This window comes from Alosa pseudoharengus, unplaced genomic scaffold (assembly GCF_046254945.1).
Source record: "Alosa pseudoharengus isolate Yale_2024_CS ecotype anadromous, Long Island Sound unplaced genomic scaffold, YU_APseudo_1.1 YU_APseudo_1.1_scf_18, whole genome shotgun sequence".
NCBI classification, from domain to species: domain Eukaryota; kingdom Metazoa; phylum Chordata; class Actinopteri; order Clupeiformes; family Clupeidae; genus Alosa; species Alosa pseudoharengus.
Genome location: NW_027468650.1, coordinates 15,613,295 through 15,632,543, shown reverse-complemented (window position 1 = coordinate 15,632,543; position 19,249 = coordinate 15,613,295). Strand labels below are relative to the sequence as shown.

General features: G+C 44.1%; 1 protein-coding gene across 4 annotated transcripts in view; it reads left to right on the top strand.

The window, feature by feature from the left end:
- The first annotated feature begins 656 nt into the window (after positions 1-656).
- The window catches only part of arhgef12a (Rho guanine nucleotide exchange factor (GEF) 12a), a 71,138-nt gene continuing 52,545 nt past the window's right edge, over positions 657-19,249 (top strand). For 3 of the 4 annotated variants that reach the window (XM_076290328.1, XM_076290327.1, XM_076290325.1), the window contains exon 1: positions 657-2,321. In XM_076290328.1, the coding sequence (XP_076146443.1) occupies positions 2,290-2,321 (32 nt within the window). In that variant the 5' untranslated portion in view covers positions 657-2,289. The remainder of the gene's footprint in view (positions 2,322-19,249) is intronic. The other variant, XM_076290329.1, reaches the window with a different exon arrangement.

Sequence of the window (19,249 nt, the reverse complement as noted above, 5' to 3'; positions counted from 1 at the left end):
TCAGCAAAGCGGATAATGAAGTGCAGTACATATAACAGGCCACAAGATGGCAAACACGAATAATAATATACGGCTCTGATAATATGCAGCAATAGACATCTTCATCTGATTATCTCTTCATGAAATGCAACAAACCCAGCAGTAGCCTATGTCAAATTGACAACTTTTTTAAATTACACAGTAGGTAGAGATTTAAACATATGACGATATAGTTGCAGTTATCACAGTAAAACAAGTTTGGCCTGCAAATAAATGCACCTTTTAATACAGGCTACACCTTTTAGGCTACATGTATGTTTTAAGTTTATTGTCGGCGACAGAGGAAGGAACAATCATGCATTTGCAAAGTTGCACCATGTCAAAAAAAGTAAATATGACAAAAAATTTTACTAAAATACAATAATATGATATAGACTTTGGTCAACGTGTCAATATGTATTGATAGTAGCTGAAATAGACATGAACGTGGACTAAACATAACACAGCCTGTGCACACGTGTACTTTAATATTATGTAAAACGAACGGGTAAGCTTTGTCTATGTATTTCCAGATTGTATATAGGGGGCCCATTGGTCCATAGCTGATACATTTATGTCGCTTTAAGAGAACGGAGCTAACTTGTAGCACTGGCTAGCTTTTAGTCGGCCAGTGGCTGAAGGTGAACAGATTCCACAGAAAACAAGTCAGAACGGCCCAATTCGGAAAACATGGAGACGGAGCAATCAGACGGCTGAGTTTTAACTTTGGGGGCTTTTGTTTTGATCAAAGGACTTTTGAGGCAACGCACACGTTGGGATTCTGCATATATCTGACAAGAACAACCTGAAGACCGTTTACATGAGAATTCTCGTGGGAAAACACGCTTTTCATGGATGTGGTTAATAGATAGCTAGCTAACGTTACATTTGGAGTTTGGGATTATTGTTGCAAAGTTTCAAACCAGGATACTGACAAACATTTTACTGCAGTGAAACACGCATTTTCCGTGCTTTAGTTTCAGTATTGTTTGATTTAGTTCAGGGGACTTTGATTTTACAAAGAATCGTAAAACCGATGTGTTTTAATTCGACGCGTTTGGGACGCCTGGTTGGGGGAAAGGTTCTCCATTTTCCAGACCTTAGGCTAACATTATTGCTAGCTCGCTAGGTTAACTGTTAGCTCTCCTAAAATTTCAGAGGCCTCGTTACTCCATTCAGAGGTGTAATGTTACTGGCGTCGACTCGTTGGAATAATTGTGACTTTTCTGTTGAAGAGTTGCTCTCTTCTTTTAAAGCCAAAGTTCTTAAATTCTCATGGTCACGAGGAATTGGTCCTTCGCCCTCAATAAATTCGGTACCCTGTGATATCAAACTAACGAGGTACAGTACCCAGCGAAACAACTAACGTTATCATTAAGTTAATTTATCGATGTATCTTTAAAAGAAAAGGAAGACAACAACAAGCTGTTGCTAAAACTAGCCGCAAAACGTCCAGTTGGGTGGAAAGTTTGCAAGTAGCGTGTTTATTTAAGACTGCTGGAGAAGCATCCCAGTGGCCACGTTTGTATGAATTCGACTGGAAGGAGCATACAAATGTCCAGTTTCAGCTGATTTGAGACTCGTCCCGTGAAGCGTTAGCTAGCCCACTTGATGTGTTTAGTTTGTGTTTTAACGCTAATGACTTTTTTGCTGACTGATGGTTCAAGTCACTTACAATTTACACTGTATCTTTTGGAAACGATCAAAGCACATTCGGCTTCTCTAAATGCGGGTGTTGCCAGTATTATAACGGCGTCGACGGGAGCGTGATTATCAGGGAATGAAGAATTGACAGTACATAACCAACTAGTTACCGCAAATTAAGCTTACTTTTGCCAGCTATTTATTTCCTCTTGCTCGAGAGAAGACTTATAGTTGTGATTTTTATATTTTGTTATGTTCAAACGGTGTTTTATTGCCAACTGATTAATATTTTGTTACTTTGTCTCCACTGATTAGTTAGCTTGCTAGCTAGCTGGACTTGTTCATTTTGCATTTCTGACGTATGTCCAGCTGCCGAATGCAACCGAATACCAGCACGCACGGACACGAAAGTCACCTATCTAAAAATCCTGAATAGCACATTCAGAGCTTTGCCATTTATTCCACAATTTCTGCTCATTAACAACTGAGGACGATTCAAATACGAAGGAACGGACGTCACCATTGTCGGATGTTAGGGATACCTTACAGCGAAAGTGGTGCACTGCTTCATGTTTGTGAAGATGGTCATTGGATGTAAACCGCTGGAAAAGTAGATACGGAAGCCCAATGAGTGACACACAGCCCACAATCACTGACAGGTGAGTGAGTTTGTGATTTTTAAACCGTGTCATCCCTGTTCACATGACTACAAACCAGTAGACCAACCCTGCAGTAGTCTCCCTGTCTGTGTGCTATATAATCAAGTGTAATAGATGGGTTAGGCGTCCCTTAGGAATTCTGTGGCCTTTAGGCAGCGGCAGCCGGAGAGCTATCTGACTTACAAGTTGGGATGTCTGTTTATGAGTCATGTTGTTGTTGCTGGTGCTGCATCTGCCTTCTTGCAACATTTTGTGATCAAACTTTACCAGATATGTACAGACAAAAATACATGCATAGTTACACCAAAGGAAAGAGTGAGGGTTTTAATCCTTCTTTCAAATAAAGTGTGAATTTCTGTGCAAACCTAACAGTTTCAAGAAAGAGAGATGCTGTGCCTCAGGATGCAGCAACAGCAGACTTTGATTTGATGTTTTGAAGATGACTTTGGTCAGTGATGTTATGAAGATAACACATTGCTTTTGGACAGTCACTTATTTTATTGCAAATGCAATGATGCAACATGCCCTACATTTTATCCGCATGCATCAGGATTTAATAGATCAGTGATCTGCTCTTGAACACATCCCTCTCTTTCTCCATCCATCCATCCTAGAGGAGAGAAAACACACACACACACAGACATAGCTCACGGCCTGCGGGTCACGCCAGTGATGGTGGGATGTGATTTTCAGCCTCAGTGACCCTGACTGCACCTGCAGCTGGTACTTAAGAGTGGCATCTGTGTGTGTGTGTGTGTGTGTGTGTGTGTGTGTGTGTGTGTGTGTGTGTGTGTGTGTGTGTGAGAGAGTGTTTGTGTGCGCGTGCGTAGCTAGGTAGGTGCGGCACTATACTCCCTCAGGCTGTTGAAGGGGGTGTGTATGTGTGTCGTCTCAGACAGATATAGAGGTAAATTAGTTAGCCGATGTCTGTCGTCTAAGACATAAAAGCAGGGGGAGGGATGGATAGTAAGTGTATTAGTTTGTACACAACCTCAGACAGAGGGCAGAGAGAGAGCGATTGGGCTGTACGTCTTTCTTTCAGACTGATTTAGCAGAAATTAGTGAATGAGTTGATGTGCCTGCCTTGTCTTGAAGAACAGGAGAGTGTGTGTGTGCACGTGCACACAAACGCTGTCTCTCTGGCTGAATCGAGTGGATAGACTGTGTGGAGAGTGAGTTTTCCCACCTGAACTAATTCAGGCTGACAGATCCACTGAGCCCAGCTACTCACTGCTGCGTCCGAGACACGCTGAACTTCTGTAAGAGCACAGAAGAAACCTGCACCTCTTATGCAGTGAGGGGAGAGAGGGGGGGAGGGAGATGATGGAGAGCGAGCAAGAGTGTGTGAGTGGATGTGTGAGTGAGTGAGAGAGAGAGAACTGGGCTACTTGTCATTCAGTGTTTGTCCCTTACCAAATGGGAGCGATACCATTCCCTTGAGGCTGATTGAGTGAGTTGTGATCCAGTAAATTATGATGTTTTGAAGTCCTGATCCAGTCAGGGACATTGTGTGGTCTTCCTGTGAATAATACAATACCACAGAAAGGATTGAAGAAACTGACCACAGTCAAGCAATGCCTCAGTCTTTTTTGGTCTGCTTTTTAGATGTGATTCTGTATTTGTCTTATGTGACCCAGTGCTGTAGTTCAGAGCCAGTCATGGTGTTCTCATGTGTGTAAAGCCCAGGCAGGTTCGGCCCAGGCAGGTTCGGTGCTGCAGGCGGGATGAGCTCAGACTTTCCTCTCCCCTCTCCTCTACTCTCTCCTCTCTCCTTTTTCCCCTCCCCTCCCCTCTCCCCTCTCCTCTCCCCTCCCCTCCCCTCTCCTCTCCTCTCCCCTCTCCTCTCCTCTCCTCTCTCCCCTCTCCTCTCCTCTCTCCCCTCTCCTCTCCTCTCCTCTCTCCCCTCTCCCCTCTCCTCTCCTCTCCTCTCTCCCCTCTCTTCTCTGCTCCCCTCTCTACCCTCTCTTTAGTGCAGTGTCTGCTGCTAACGTTGCCATCCCTCCATTAGAGTTATGAGCGGCCCGATTAAGTGCATTCATGCTGAGCTTGTTCCTTCGTGGCTCCACAATGCTCTTCCTGTCAGCTGTACGTGGGCCCTCCTCTTCACACACAGAGGCTGTGTGTTTTGCTCCTGATGATCGGGTCATCCCCCTCATCCTTTTTCCCTGAAATAAAAAAAAATATTATTATTATTATTATTTTACCTGAAAAGGCTTTGTGTGTGTGTGTGTGTGTGTGTGTGTGTGTGTGTGTGTGTGTGTGTGTGTGTGTGTGTGTGTGTGTGTGTGTGTGTGTGTGTGTGTGTGTGTGAGAGAGAGAAGATTATTGGCTTCTGAATGCCAGGTTATGAGAGGATGAGCATTGCAGGACTTCTGTAGGGTTTCACATCGTGTGTGAGAGAGAGAGAGAAACATCTTGTCCAACCCTCAGAAAGTGAGATGCAGCTGAAATGGGGCTGCATAATTTGGGGTAAATAGCTAATTGTTATTGTGATTTGCAATATGAATTTTGAATGCCAATAAATTGATTCAATTCAATATTCCAGATGTCGCTATGTGAAGCACAGCACTCCAGATTGACTGTTTGCCATTTTCCACCGACAGAAAACTGGTTCCGTTCTCATTCATGAACCAACATTTGAACCATTCGCAGCATTTCGAGAAAACCGTTTGGAAGGTGGCACTTTGGTTCAGAGCTGGAACTAAAAATAGTGGGTTTTTCCTGCAAGCTGGGGTGGGCGTGTCAAATTTACCGTTCAGAGGGGAGAAGGATAAAAGCGGAGTTCTCCCTCTGTACAGTAATTTCCCGTGTATTAGCTGCATTGTGTAAAAACCGCAGGACAGTGTATTATGTTAAAAAAACAAAACCATATTAATACCATATTAATAGTGTGTGATTTTGCTAAATCGGTGCATAAACCTCGGCTGATAGTTGGGAAAGTATGGTATCAGCTGTTGCCATGACAGTCAACTAGCACTACACCGCAGACGATAACTATAATTTCTACAGTTTTTTGTATCATCCTCCTGTTTGTATCATCCTCCTGTTTTAATGAACTATTATTTATGCATGCAACAGCTGTTGTTGAGGACACATCCTTGGTTCTGTTCAAAACTGGTGGAAATGCAGGTTGGTTCACTAGATTACATTTACATTTCTTAATTTAGCAGACAACTTTATCCAAAGCTACATGTCATAAGGGCCATTGTCCCCGGAGTAACTTGAGCTTAAATGCCTTGCTCAAGGGCACAACCGTGGAAGCCGGTAATTGATGTATAGCACCAAGGTTCAAAAAACGCGTTCAAGAATGCTTTATCGGTTGGTCGAAAAACGCTCTGTGAAGCTCACCAATCAGAAGTGCTAAGCTTCTCACGCACTAGGCATGCTCACCAATCAGAAGTGGCATAGTCAGAGAAGATTACATGATTACAAAAATCATAAATATGACAAGATGAACGATTATTTATAGTTTTAGTGATTAGATAATTGCTGTGGTTCATATTGCCATTGCCTGAGCCGAAAGCTTCAACACGACTCTCGGAACGCATTACATACATTTGTCGCACACATTGTTAGTATTTTATTGCATTGTCAATTCGTATCATATAAAACTAGCCTGCATCTATTTTATAAACTATTTATATAATATTTATAAACTATAGCACCTAAAACAAGTTAGTTAGCCTGATGTTCAGACCTTGAATGGTAGGCTATATTTTGGAGTTTGACTGATGTTAGTTGTTAATTGTGTGTGTAGGGATGTAACGATTACCGGTATAATGGTAAACCACGATAAAAATGTTGACGAAATTATTACCGTTTTCATTTCAAATATCATGATTATCACTGTTGATTACCGCGGTATGGAAACCGTGTTTTTAATCCTTCCCAGCTTCATCCGAGCCTGCTTTTGACATACATTAGGCCTGGTACAATGGAACAAAACAGGTACCCTACTGATTCTGTTGTCTAATTGATGGTTTTAACTACAATTTGGATTAGGCTACACCTGATTTTAAAAGGCGGAACTTTTTCACCGCAAAATGTGCACTGTATCATGTACTGTAGCCACTCTGCATCTTTTTATGTTCGCGTCCACATTAAATCCATTCCACTCACGTTATCAGGAGAATACAGTAGCCTAAAGTTTTATTTTGAACGCTTACTTTGGTCTCACTCATTGCATCCAAATAACAGAAATAGCAAACTCCAAGTAGGGTAAGTTAGTTAAGCTATAAGCACATAGCCAATTAAACATGAAGAAAAAAGTGAACGGGACACTTTTTGAAACTATTTCAGCTTGTGTAGGTCTATCGGTGCTTTCTGAACATATTGAACACACTTTTAGAAATACCGTGATAACACCGAAAACCGTGATAATTTTGGTTACTATAACCGTGAGGTTAAATTTTCATACCGTTACATCCCTGTGTGTGTGTGTGTGTGTGTGTGTGTGTGTGTGTGTGTGTGTGTGTGTGTGTGTGTGTGTGTGTGTGTGTGTGTGTGTGTGTGTGTGTGTGTGTGTGTGTGTGTGTGTGTGTGTGTGTGTGTGTGTGTGTGTGTGTGTGTGTGTGTGTGTGTGTGTGTGTGTGTGTGTGTGTGTGTGTGTGTGAGAGAGAGTGTTGAGATGGCTCTCGGCAGCTGTGCCTTGTTATTGTGCTGAGTCAAGTTGGCCTCCTGCTGACTAATGAGAGAGCTCTACTAGTCACTCTAGCCTACAGTGCTTTCCTCTGACGCTAGGACCAAGACACAGACACACGCTTAGGCCTAAATGGTGGAAAATAAGTGAAGCAACCATTGAAAGTGGATAGTATCAGAGGCTTGGCTCAAGCCAAGGTCCTTTTTTTAAAAAAGCGGCCTGTTGTTGCTGTATACTTTCCTTTAGCGCTTTGTGGTTGTATGCATCATCATGATGTGTGGAAAATATTCAGGAAACACACAAACACACAACTAGGGCTGTTGGAACGAACTTCCGAAGTCGATTATAAATCATTTATTTTAAAAAATCAATACTAATCGAATTTTGAAATTACTATTCCAATGTGTTTTTTTGGGAGTTTGAAATGTGAAATCGAAATGCTTTTGTCATGTCTAATGCACAATATAAAAATGGCAGAAAGATGCACCCACGGAGATCACCACTCCTGACCAATTAGGTTAAGGGCGAGGAACCGCAGCTAAAGCAGGCAAGGAGTAGGTTTTTGCCTCTGTGTCCCGGTGCTTCTGTCACTTATCTGATTGCTAATTTGCGGCATAATGGATCGTGGAACTGCGAGCCGATAGGAAAAAAAAGAAAGCAAACTTTTCTCCAATCAGGAAATAGGCCTACTTGCTAATTTGCCGTCATCAAACATACAATTAAGTGGTAGTGGTATCAGCGTTCATTTAGTGTCTGTGCATGTCTGCGTGAATGAAAATGAAACCACTCAAGTTGAACAGATATCGTTGGCAGATTGTGCTTTTTTTTCTTCAAGGCAACCACGCGTTGATCGTGGCATTGGCAATGCATAAGCCCGTTTATACAGTGTATAGAGATGCATAGTAAATATTAATAATAGGCCAAATTTGAGCATTAAATATTCAAATAAAAATCGATTTAAAAATAATAATAAATGAAATTCTAATGGGATTATGGAGGAACATCACACACACATACACACACACACATATCATGATCACTCCACACAACTGCAGTCACACACACACACACACACACACACACACACATCCACATCATGATCTCGCCACACCACTGCAGTCACACTCACTCACACACACACACACACACACACACACACACACACACACACACCATGATCTCTCCACACTACTGCAGTCACACACACACACACACACACACAGAGACTCCTCGGCCCAAGAAAGGCTCACACCAGTGTGCAAACGAAGATCGCAGCAGAGTTAGGGCCCGTCCACACGTAGACGCTTTTTGGGTTAAACGCAGAGGTTTTGCTTCGTCTTGGCCGAGCGTCCAAACAAATCCAGTAAACGCACTGCCCGAAACCGCACTTTTTTGAAACCTGGTCCCAGAGTGGAAAAATCTGAAACCGTAGCCCTTTTGAATTCGTTTGGACAGCGAAACCGCACATCCTACTTGCGTATTGATGATGTTATCGCCACACCTCAGCTGCCCTGGACTTGACACTTATAGTATTGCCTAACAATACTAGTTTTCATACATGAAATTACCTACGATTACACTCCGTAGGATAAATATCACAACTGGTGCTGCGCAGCGCCGATAGCTTATGACTTGGTGGACTGAACACTGTTTTTCCCGGTGTTTTTTTATGCATTCTATCTACTGTCAGTGACGCGAGAGAACTTAAGTTATTAGGGAAGTGCGTGTAAGTTTACATTAATTTGTGCGTAGTGCCGGGGTCATTCGTTTATTTTACATGTCTTACAACATAAATAAATGCGTTCATAGTGAAGTCAGATATGAGCATACAAAGACGCTTAGAACTCATGTTAAGCCTACAGATGTGCACTAAATGCGAATGGGCGATTTGATGCAAGCAAAAGTATCGACTGTTACTAACAAAGGTATTATGTAAGGGATAATGTATAGAACGCCGGTCATTGTCGGGAGATAGGTCCCGAAAGGGCGAACCGGTCTTGTTCCGCCCTGAAGGGACCTATCTCCCGACAATGACCGGCGTTCTATACATTATCCCGCTTATTACACGGCTACTTACCAAAACGACACAATAAACTCCCCACGATATGACTCTTTAGCCTACATAGCCTAGTCTATAGCCTATTTGTTACCGTTTCATCATGGCTTTTGCTGAGAAACAAATAGTTCGCAACAACACATGCTGAACTTGAATCAAACATTCTTTAACACAGAACACAGCTGATCAACCGTCTGCTTTCACTTTTGAATGAAGTTCCAATCCTTGCGTAGTGATATGAAAGAAATTACTTAGAAGCACAAAGCCCATTTTCCTTGACAGCGGTCTGTTATACTTAGCAACGGTCTGTTATTCAGAATTAGCAGACCGCCGAACGTGAAGTGAATGGAGCATTCTGCAGCACTATGAAGAGCCGTGTAATAAAGCAATATTATAAATGTGGCGACGGAATGCCTAGAACTTGGGTACGCCTAGCCTTTGCACTTGCGGTGATAACCAAAACTAATGTGAATCGCGGACTATCCTGCAATCAAAGAAAGTAAAGGAGATTATTTTTACCTGCGTTAGCCAAATAAAGGACGGGACTGCACCCTTCACAAACCGTAAAAATTAAGTTTATTAGTTTTACCATTGACTACAGTTGACAGATCACTATAAGTCCACACAAACAATTCTGGTTTCCTTGCACTAGCCAGTTTTGTCGTAGCCTACTCTGTCTGTTGTACGGCCTACACAGAGCGCAAGCTTTGGTCAATTTTTGTAACAAACAGTGCCACCTATAGGCCTGGGATATGAAGTAACGTGTTGAGTCATGTTGAGATGAATCCGTTTGGACGCAAATATTCTTGATACGGTTCCAGGGAAGACGGAGGAAAAAAGGTCGGTTTGGTACGTGTGGACCCCCCCCCCCCCCTTTGTTTGTGAACAAAGCTTTTACATCCTTCTAAGGTGACTGAAGGGCCACGCCTGTAGTCTGAGTTCAGTGGAGGTAAGGTGTGTGTGTGTGTGTGTGTGAATGCGAGGAGTACCTGGTAACTAGGAGCAACACTGTAAACACAACAGTATGTTTTGCTGCAACTGAGTCACTCATGATGATGTCATATAACACGTAAGTGCACTGCACACTTCGCTCCCGCAGTAGTAATATATTCCTCATGCTGTACTTGAAGGCTACCTGAGGGCAGATCATTTCTACCCCGGTCCATCTCCAGATGGAGATCATACCTCCACAGCGGTGTGTTGTCCTCCAAAACATTACATCATCTTTGAATGAATGCCCTCACCTGAAGTATAAAGACGCTTAGAGAATTTAGCATAATAGAAGCTTACAAAGCAATGAAATAACATTCATACATGTGCATATATGTCGGCTAGTTTGGTAATATAACAAGGCATTCCTTCACCTACTTGCTTTACCCCTAGCGACTTACAGATACCAATTGCACGGACCAATCCGAGTCTCACTGGATCAGCTCTATTCTTTATATATATGTGTCCCGTCGCACCGGTGTGACAGGAATGTTGGAAAATGAATGTTCTAAAGAATATCTGGGTTCATTGAATTCAACATAGAGTTTTAGAACCTTGAATTGTTGTGGAACGGAATCTTATGTTAGAATGTTCAAAAACCCACACCTTTAATGCTCCACACCAGTGAAAGCTTCATTAGCAATGCAACAGAAGCATGCCGCCTTAATGCACTGTAGATAAACCCCTGGGGCTCTGGAAACATTAACATGAGTTATGGTGCTCCTTGGGCTGAGCATGAATATTCACTCAGCCTCTCTTCGTCAGACCTACCAACAGCAACACTGCTGGCTGTGTCATATACGCTAACAAGAAAATGGCAGCAAGGCTCTTAACAAGCTGTAGGAGTGGCTACTGCGTCACCCAGACAGCACTCACTTTATGTCTTCCTTCAAGACAAAGCTCTTGCTCTTCACTGTGACCGCAAGGATATTATTGTCTAGGTAAGGTTGGTGACAAAGCAAGGATATGATGGTCTAGGTAAGGTAGGTGACAAAGCAAGGATATTATAGGGTAGGTAAGGTAGGTGACAAAGCAAGGATATTAGGGTAGGTGAGGTAGGTGACAAAGCAAAGATATGATGTAGTGTTGGCGGTATGACCAAAAATGTATATCACAGTATTTTTCAAAATTCTTACGGTTTCATGGTATATGACGGTATTTTTTTGTCCATGCATACTCAGATGTTCACAGCATTTTCTACAGGTTGAGAGAGGAATTGCTGCAGTACATTGACTAAGGATGGTCTATTTTACTGTCATGATGTAGAATAACTCCACACTAGTGGTAATGCAGTTTTGCATGGCCCCAGAAAATGATGCTGTTTACAAAGAGCCACTTATGATTCTAATGCATCAGAATGCAAAGACAATTGCAGTCAAAATACAGAACTTTCACTGTGCAACTTGCAATAATTATACTTTTTTGAAAATTATACAATTTAAAATAAAACCTCTCTGCTAATATGCTTACTCTGACAAATAGGCCTATCAGAAACATGCCTTATTGTCATTGTGTGGTTTGCATGACGTTAGTGGTAGGCTAACGTTAACTTGATGTGGATGTCTTGTTAGCCTGCCATGACCTTCGGTTCGGTTCGCTAGGCAAAACATTAACAAAAAAGTTTGTTTTGGTGCACTGATGACAGTCAGGATCATTTCTAACTAGCCAGCTAGTATTGCTCAGTTCATGTCTATAACATGCTTCACTTGCTACCTGGATAATTTCAGCGAATATTCTTAAGGTGAGATGAATGATAAGATCATTAAACTTCACTGTGTTCGGTGGGTTGCTAACTAACTACATCACCTACTAGCCAACTAGTTACAGCTGTTGAACAATCTCAGGGGAAAAACTTAAGGTGTTTTGTGTTTACCCTCACTATGCCTCGCAGTCGCACCATGCGTGCGTGTGAAAAAAGTCCCGTCGGAAATACTGTCGTGCGCGCATCGTTCCAAACGTTGTGTAATCAAATACACCGGTATGGCGGTATATTAAAAATTCATATCATAACTAAAATATACACCGGTATATGGTGTGAACCGGTATACCGCCCAGCACTAATATGATGGTCTAGGTAAGGTAGGTGACAAAGCAAAGATATGATGGTCTAGGTAAGGTAGATGACAAAGCAAAGATATGATGGTCTAGGTAAGGTAGATGTCCTGCTCTTGAGTTGCAATCAAAACATCCCAGTGTACAGTGTGTGAAATAGCATGTGTTCATGTGTTTACAGTGTGTGAGTTTGTGACATGAAGACTGAGGGAGGACCTTGCTCTGACAGCAGCTGTTGGATGCTCTGAATGTACATTTATCCACACACACACACACACACACACAAATGCTTACATTACACACGCAAATACACACAAACACACACACACGCAAATACATGCAAATACACACAAACTCACACAAATACACTAACTCACGCAAGCACACACAAACACACACACATGTATACGCACACACACACAATCATACACACTCTTGTCGGTTGCTCAGGTATTGTGAAGGGTACGACCCACACTTATGTGGTGTGTTGTGTTTCAAGGACACTCCCTTTAATCTAGGGTATTAGTGGTGTGTTGTCTGGGCCTGCTGGAGCCAGTGTGAGCTCTCTCTTTCTGTGTGTGTGTGTGTGTAGTGTGTGGTGTGTGTGTGTGTGTGTGTAGGACCAGTTTGAGTGCTGAAGTTCAGGCTGGCCTTAGGAAGGAGGGAGGACTTCTGCTTTCAGAGAGCAGATTAATCTTCACTTCTGTTTATTATAAATAAGGCACATGTGCAAACAAGCCTGAGTCCTACACACACATACACATATATACACACACACACACACACACACACACACACACACACATGCACACATACACACACTTTCTCTCTCTGTCTCTCACTGTGTGTTTGTCCCTCTGCTCATTCATGTACATATTGCCCTCTGGTGTATTGTGTACCTACACACCCACCCACCCCCCACCCCTCCGGGAGTATGTTGGTCCCGGTGAGCGGGCAGATTTTTGCCCAGGGGTGTGTGTGAGAGGGTGCTGCTGCAAGGTGGGCCTGGTGCCAGTGGACCCGATGGGCCCAGTGGATCGGCTGGGCTGCCAGTGATTTAATGGGATTGTCTTCCCTGGGAGCCAACACACACACTCACACACTCACTCACACACACACACACACACACACACACACACACACACACACACACACACACACACACAGAGGAGGTGGAGGTGGCCCTCACTATGCTCAGCGTGATGGATCTTTACTGCGCTAGCCCATGATGGGAGGTCTGAAGCTCTTGCTCTCTCTCTCTGTGACTGTGTGTGTGTGTGCCTGCCTGCCTGCTTGCCTGCCTGCAGAGGCTGATTAGATGTGATTTATTTTTTCCCCCATCTCGTTTCCCCTCTTCTCTCTCGGTGTGTGTGTGTGTGTGTGTGTGTGTGTGTGTGTGTGTGTGTGTGTGTGTGTGTGTGTGTGTGTGTGTGTGTGTGTGTGTGTGTGTGTGTGTGTGTGTGTGTGTGTGTGTGTGTGTGTGTGTGTGTGTGTGTGTGTGTGTGTGTGTGTGTGTGTGTGTGTGTGTGTGTGAGAGAGATCTTGAGCCTGTGGCAGAGGTCCCCTTTCACTGTGTGTGTGTGATCTTGAAGCCGTGGCACAGGTCCCCTTTTACTTTGTGTTTGTGTGTGAGAGAGGATTAAAGAGACTCATGCTCTGGTCCAGTGGTGCCATGGAAACATCTGAAGGACATCTAAGGTGTTCTCAAAGAGTCGAGACACTCCAGGTGTTTTTCAAGAAGAGACTTCAGTTTTTCCAGAATGAGGCTCAACATGTGTTTCAGACACTTGTTTTTCCCAGGTGTTGTCAGATACAGAGAGACACTCGAGTGACACGAGACAGTTGTTTTGAAGAGGTATTATGGGTGTTTTTCAAGAAGATCCTCTAGTTGTCAAGATGAGCTATCGGTTTTTGTGGCTAGCGGGGGAAATTCCCTGGCTTCATACTGGCGCATGTTGAGATTGAAAGTTTCACTGGTCAGAGAGTGGAGTGGCCCTGTTGTTGCCCTAGCGTGTGCGTGTGTGTGCGTGCGTGCGTGTGTGTGTGTGTGTGTGTGTGTGTGTGTGTGCGTGTGCGCTTCTTCCGTGCTTACTTGATGTTTTCCAACAACAAAACTCCTGAAACTCTATCCATGATTTTGGTGCGGCGATGAAGGTGTGTTTCTTTGGAGTGGGGCACCCACTGCCGTATCGGTATATTTGTGTGTAGTGCCGTGGGGCGCTGTGTGTGTGTTAGCCTAGCTGTCAGGTCCTCCAGTAAGCCACTTAAGTGCTGCTTAACTGGATAATGAAGCCTTTGGCTGAGACGATTACTTGGTGAAGTCATGCTTGACCAACTTCCAAGACCAGCGCCGTGTGTGTGTGTGTGTGTGTGTGTGTGGAGAGAGCAGAGCCTCGGCTCAGAGAAGGGGAGGCAGGACCAAGTAACCCCAAGCCCTAATAGGGGCAGATTGAAGGAGAGGGATAATGGCCTTTACAAGGATTAGCCTACAGTGGGAAATACAGTGATGGGAATGCTTCTCTCATTGTGAGGTCCTTTGATATGGTAAAACCTGGCACGCACGCACGCACGCCGCACACACGGCGCACGCACTGTGATGAATTTAAGATTGGGCTTGAGTGCATAAGTACAAGGGCATCAGCAGTCTCCTATCACTGGCCAATCACTGGCCATTGGTTAAGGTTCCATTTCGGAAGCCATCTGTCCCCGTTTTTCTGCTGAAGCATCCTGCAAATCTGACCCCATGGGGAGCGCTAGAGACTCCACCATCCCCCACCCTCCGTTTGTGTGTCACCCCTTCCACACAGCAAGCTTAAGGCCTTTTCCGAGAAGGAGCCTTAACCAATGGCATGGACACTGTTAGGCTAGTTAAATAATGTGTTAAATGGTCACAAGCATGGGAGCAGCTTCATTCCATTCAAGACATATTTTAACTAGCGTAACTGTCTCTGTTTCATTTGTCAAGTTTGTGTCTACATAGCGGGTGACTAGCGCACCAGAGTGTGTGTCTCAGTAGCATTTAACTAGGCTGAAAGCCGCTATTATGTAATAGACCCACATGATGGCAACAATGAAACTCAATATGACAATACCCACTCTATCCCGGCGCATTGTTTGGCGGTGCGGAGGCACAAGGCTATTGAATGTTTTCAATGTGAGGCTGTGATCTAATTTGGGCTCCATCTTGGTGTTCCTGATTGTGTGTGTGTGTGTGTGTGTGTGTTGCGATACACTCTCAGTGCTGTCTGTGTTAAGCAGTGGAGATGTAGCTCAGTCAGAGATGCGTGATGCTACGTATGCTTCAGGCCAGTGTTATACTTTGTGTATTAGTGTGTGTGTGTGTGTCCAGTATGCGGTGGTCTGCTAGGGTCCAAGCGATGTAAATTCTGTCATCAGAGGGTTCATGCACGACCCTCCAATTTTCTGCGTCCACCACTACGCTATAATGTCACCAACTGCACATGCAATCCAAGCAGACTAGAGAATGAAACACACACACACACACACACACACACACACACACACACACACACACACAACAACAACAATCTGGTGGTTTCAGCAGCTGTCTGTGTGTGTCGGTGCGTGCGTCCCACTAGGGCTCTGCAGATGAGATTGCATTGCTGGCTCTTCTCATACAGGTTTACTTCCTGTGCACTGGGAAGAGCGATTGGTGTCTGCACTGAAACAGTATTTAGGTGTTTGTGTGCATATGTGGTTATGCATATGCATAACATTCTTGTGTACTGTGTGCATGCGTGTGTGTGTTGCGTGTGAGTGAGTATTGTGGCATTAATGCATCTCTGTGTGTCTGTCTGTCTGACTTTCTGTCTCTCCTGCTGGTTCCATCCGTTGTTGTTGTGCTATGTTTACCCAATGCCTTTGAGCGCTGTGGTCTCACAACTGGAGCTAGAGACCCACACTCAGTCTTGGAGAGCTGCAACAGCCCCCCCCCCCCCCTCCCACTCCCCGTCTCAGCACTGAACCCAGCCAGCCAGCTTTGCTGCTGCACATGTCATGGGGCGGGCGGGCGGGGGGGGGGTGAGGGCAGGTTTACTGGGGCAGAAAGGGAAGAATTCCCCCCGGGCAGGCAGCAGGCAGTGGCCCCTGCACGCTCTCTTACCCTTTCACTAAGCTGTGATGTCACCCAGGGGAGAGGCAAGGAGAGGGATGCTTAATGTCCAGCCAGTCGTTCTCCAGTGATCTCCCTATCCTTGACCTGTTTTGGCGCCATTAAGAAAACCCCATTGTTATGACGCCGTTGTTTGTTTACACTGAACCAAGCCATCATGCATCATGCTACCCCAGCGTGGGTGTTTGGGCAGCATGCTAGTGTTCTATGTAAGCTATGATGTTGCTTTCAGAGACGTATGATCTTGTGTTAAGAGTCTTGCTTAGCTGCTAGACTGCATCACACCTGTCCTGTCTTGCCATATTGGCTTTTTCCCTACAACGATTTTACTCTGTGAATGGCAGAACAACAATGCCTTGCGTTTTCTTGCCTCGTGGCCGAAGGCATTATGTTTTGGGGTTGTCCGTTCATCTGTCTCCATCCTGATCTTGCGAATGCGATATCTCAAGAACACCTTAAGGCATGGCTTCAGATTTGTTAGAAATGTTCAATTGGACTCTACGATCAACTGATTTAATTTTTAAGGTCAATGTTCAAGGTCACTGTGACCAGATGTACAGTAGGCCCTATGTCCATTTCTCGTGAACAAGATGCCTTGAGGCACATTCGTCAAATTTAGCATGAGCGTTCGACTAAAAGATCGACTGGATAGATTCCTATCAACTTGATAATGTATGTATTACATGCTCGTTACACAATTGTAACCAGGCGTTCACGGTTGCCTGGGGGAATACCACTGCAACACGCTAATTCTAATTATACAGACCGTCGACACAGAATGACTGCTCAGCATTTCCACCTTGAGTAGACTGTGGAAATGGAGCTGTTCTCTCACACTCTCTCTCTCTCTCTCTCTCCCTCTCTCTCTCCCTCAGTTTCTCTGTTGATTCTGACTGACACAGTTTAATCACAGTTAACCCTGTCTCTTTCCATCCCTCCATTGTGTCTCGCTCTTGATCTGTCTCTCACTCCGTCACTCTTTCTCGCTCTCTCCTTTACTCTGTTTTTCCTTTCCTTTGGGGACTGACAGTAGTGGAATTGTCGTTCCAACTCTCACTCTCTCTCTCTCTCTCTCTCTCTCTCTCTCTCTCTCTCTCTCTCTCTCTCTCCTGTCTACTCTTGTTTCTCGTTACATCCTTTCACCTTTATCACTTTGTCTACCCCTCCCCCCTTTATCTTGTCTGTCTATCTGCTTCTGCTTCTCTTTCTTTTTGTCCAATTTATATATCTCATTCTGTATCTCCATCCACTCTCTCTGTCTGTCTGTCTGTCTGTCTGTCTGGCTCTCTGTCTGGCTCTCTCTCTCTCTCTCTCTCTCTCTCTCTCTCTCTCTCTCTCTGCCTGCTCCCATTTCCTATGTCCTGTTTTTTTTTTATCTATTCCTTTCTTCTCTCCTCTTCTCTTCTGTAGCTCCCGATTGAGGACACAGAGCCTCAGGACACATTTAGAGCCCCGGTCTCTGCACGTCCCGGTGTCTGTCTGTCTCTGTCTGTCTGTCTGACTCACTCGCTCACATTAATAAAATGGTGTCAGAGTCCACACTGGCGTCTGGACCCCCCACTGGCAGCACAAGGCATTGAGTGTTCACACACACACACACACACACACACACACACACACACACACACACACACACACACACACACACACACACACACACACAGGGCATCAAGTGTCCACACACACAAGGACACAAGGCATTGAGTGTTCTCACACACACACACACACACACACACACACACACACACACACACACACACACACACACACACACACACAGGGCATCGAGTGTCCACACACACAGGGCATCGAGTGTTCACACACATAGGGGTATCAAGTGTACCCACACACACTGGGCATCAAATGTTCACACAATGAGAATCTTCAGCAGTTCATCAACAGATCTATCAAAAAAATCTATACAATAGTTGTGAGAATTACAGTACTGTCTGAACACAGCACAGAATATCAGGGAATGTGAGTGTGTGTCTGTCTGTCTGTCTGTATGTGTCTGTGTCTGTGTGCCTAGTAGGCTACATGGCAGGGGATGAGGGAGAATTAATTTTCCTAAACCACATGTGCCGGCTCTGCTGGTGGTAGATACCAGAGTGCTGGCTACAGTATAATATGATATATGATCAATATAAGAACACTTTGCACTTGTACTTTAATGCAGCTTTATGGCTGTAATTGGTTGCTTTCAGCCTGAATTATTAAACATAAAGGTAGCTGTTCACCACCAACTTTACTGTTGAGTTGACTGAAAGAAAATATAGGCTGGGCTTTCTTTGTTAATGTTATCAGGAAAGAACAGATACTAAGTACGGGCAGCTATCAGGCTTGAAAAGTATCTATCTATCTTTATAGTAAAGGAAGTTAAGGGTTTAGGTAAAGGTAAAGTTCAAGAGGAAGTTTTGTGTATTTTCAGTGTTAGCCTGTTGTTGTATGACTGAGTCATAGATATCATGGCTGACTCATACAGTCATCTATCTCTCTATGAATGCCCTGAGGGACAATTAAATTGTCATAGCAGCAAGAGATATCAAATACGGAAATCAACCATCAAAAAAAAAAATGCACACGATCAACACGACCAATATAGCAGTGTAGTAGTTCACCTCCACACACACACACACACACACAGAGTGCAGTTTGCCTCTTCCCTCATACTCCCATGTTCTTTTGGTTGCTTTGTCGTAGGGAAAGATGTTTATGCAAAATTGCAAAATGTGTTATGGTCAGTAATATGATGAAGTCCCACAATTGATTTCCATTAAAGAAATTGAGCCAGACAAGGTTGCATACTCCCCAGATAAGCTGCCATAGGTTTACATTCATTTGCTTTACCTTACCTAATGTTGACTCTCTGCTGATGCTCAGGGCGCAAAGAATAGATTACGACGACGATGATGTTGTGTTTTAGGAACTGCTAGCTGTGCACTTAGCAAGTAATCATCATGGAGCAGTGCAGACTCAGCTCATCTCTAATGGAATTGTGTCTGAGGCCTGGGGTGGAGAAGACACTGGACTTTGGTAATATGTGGCCTGCGTAGACATAG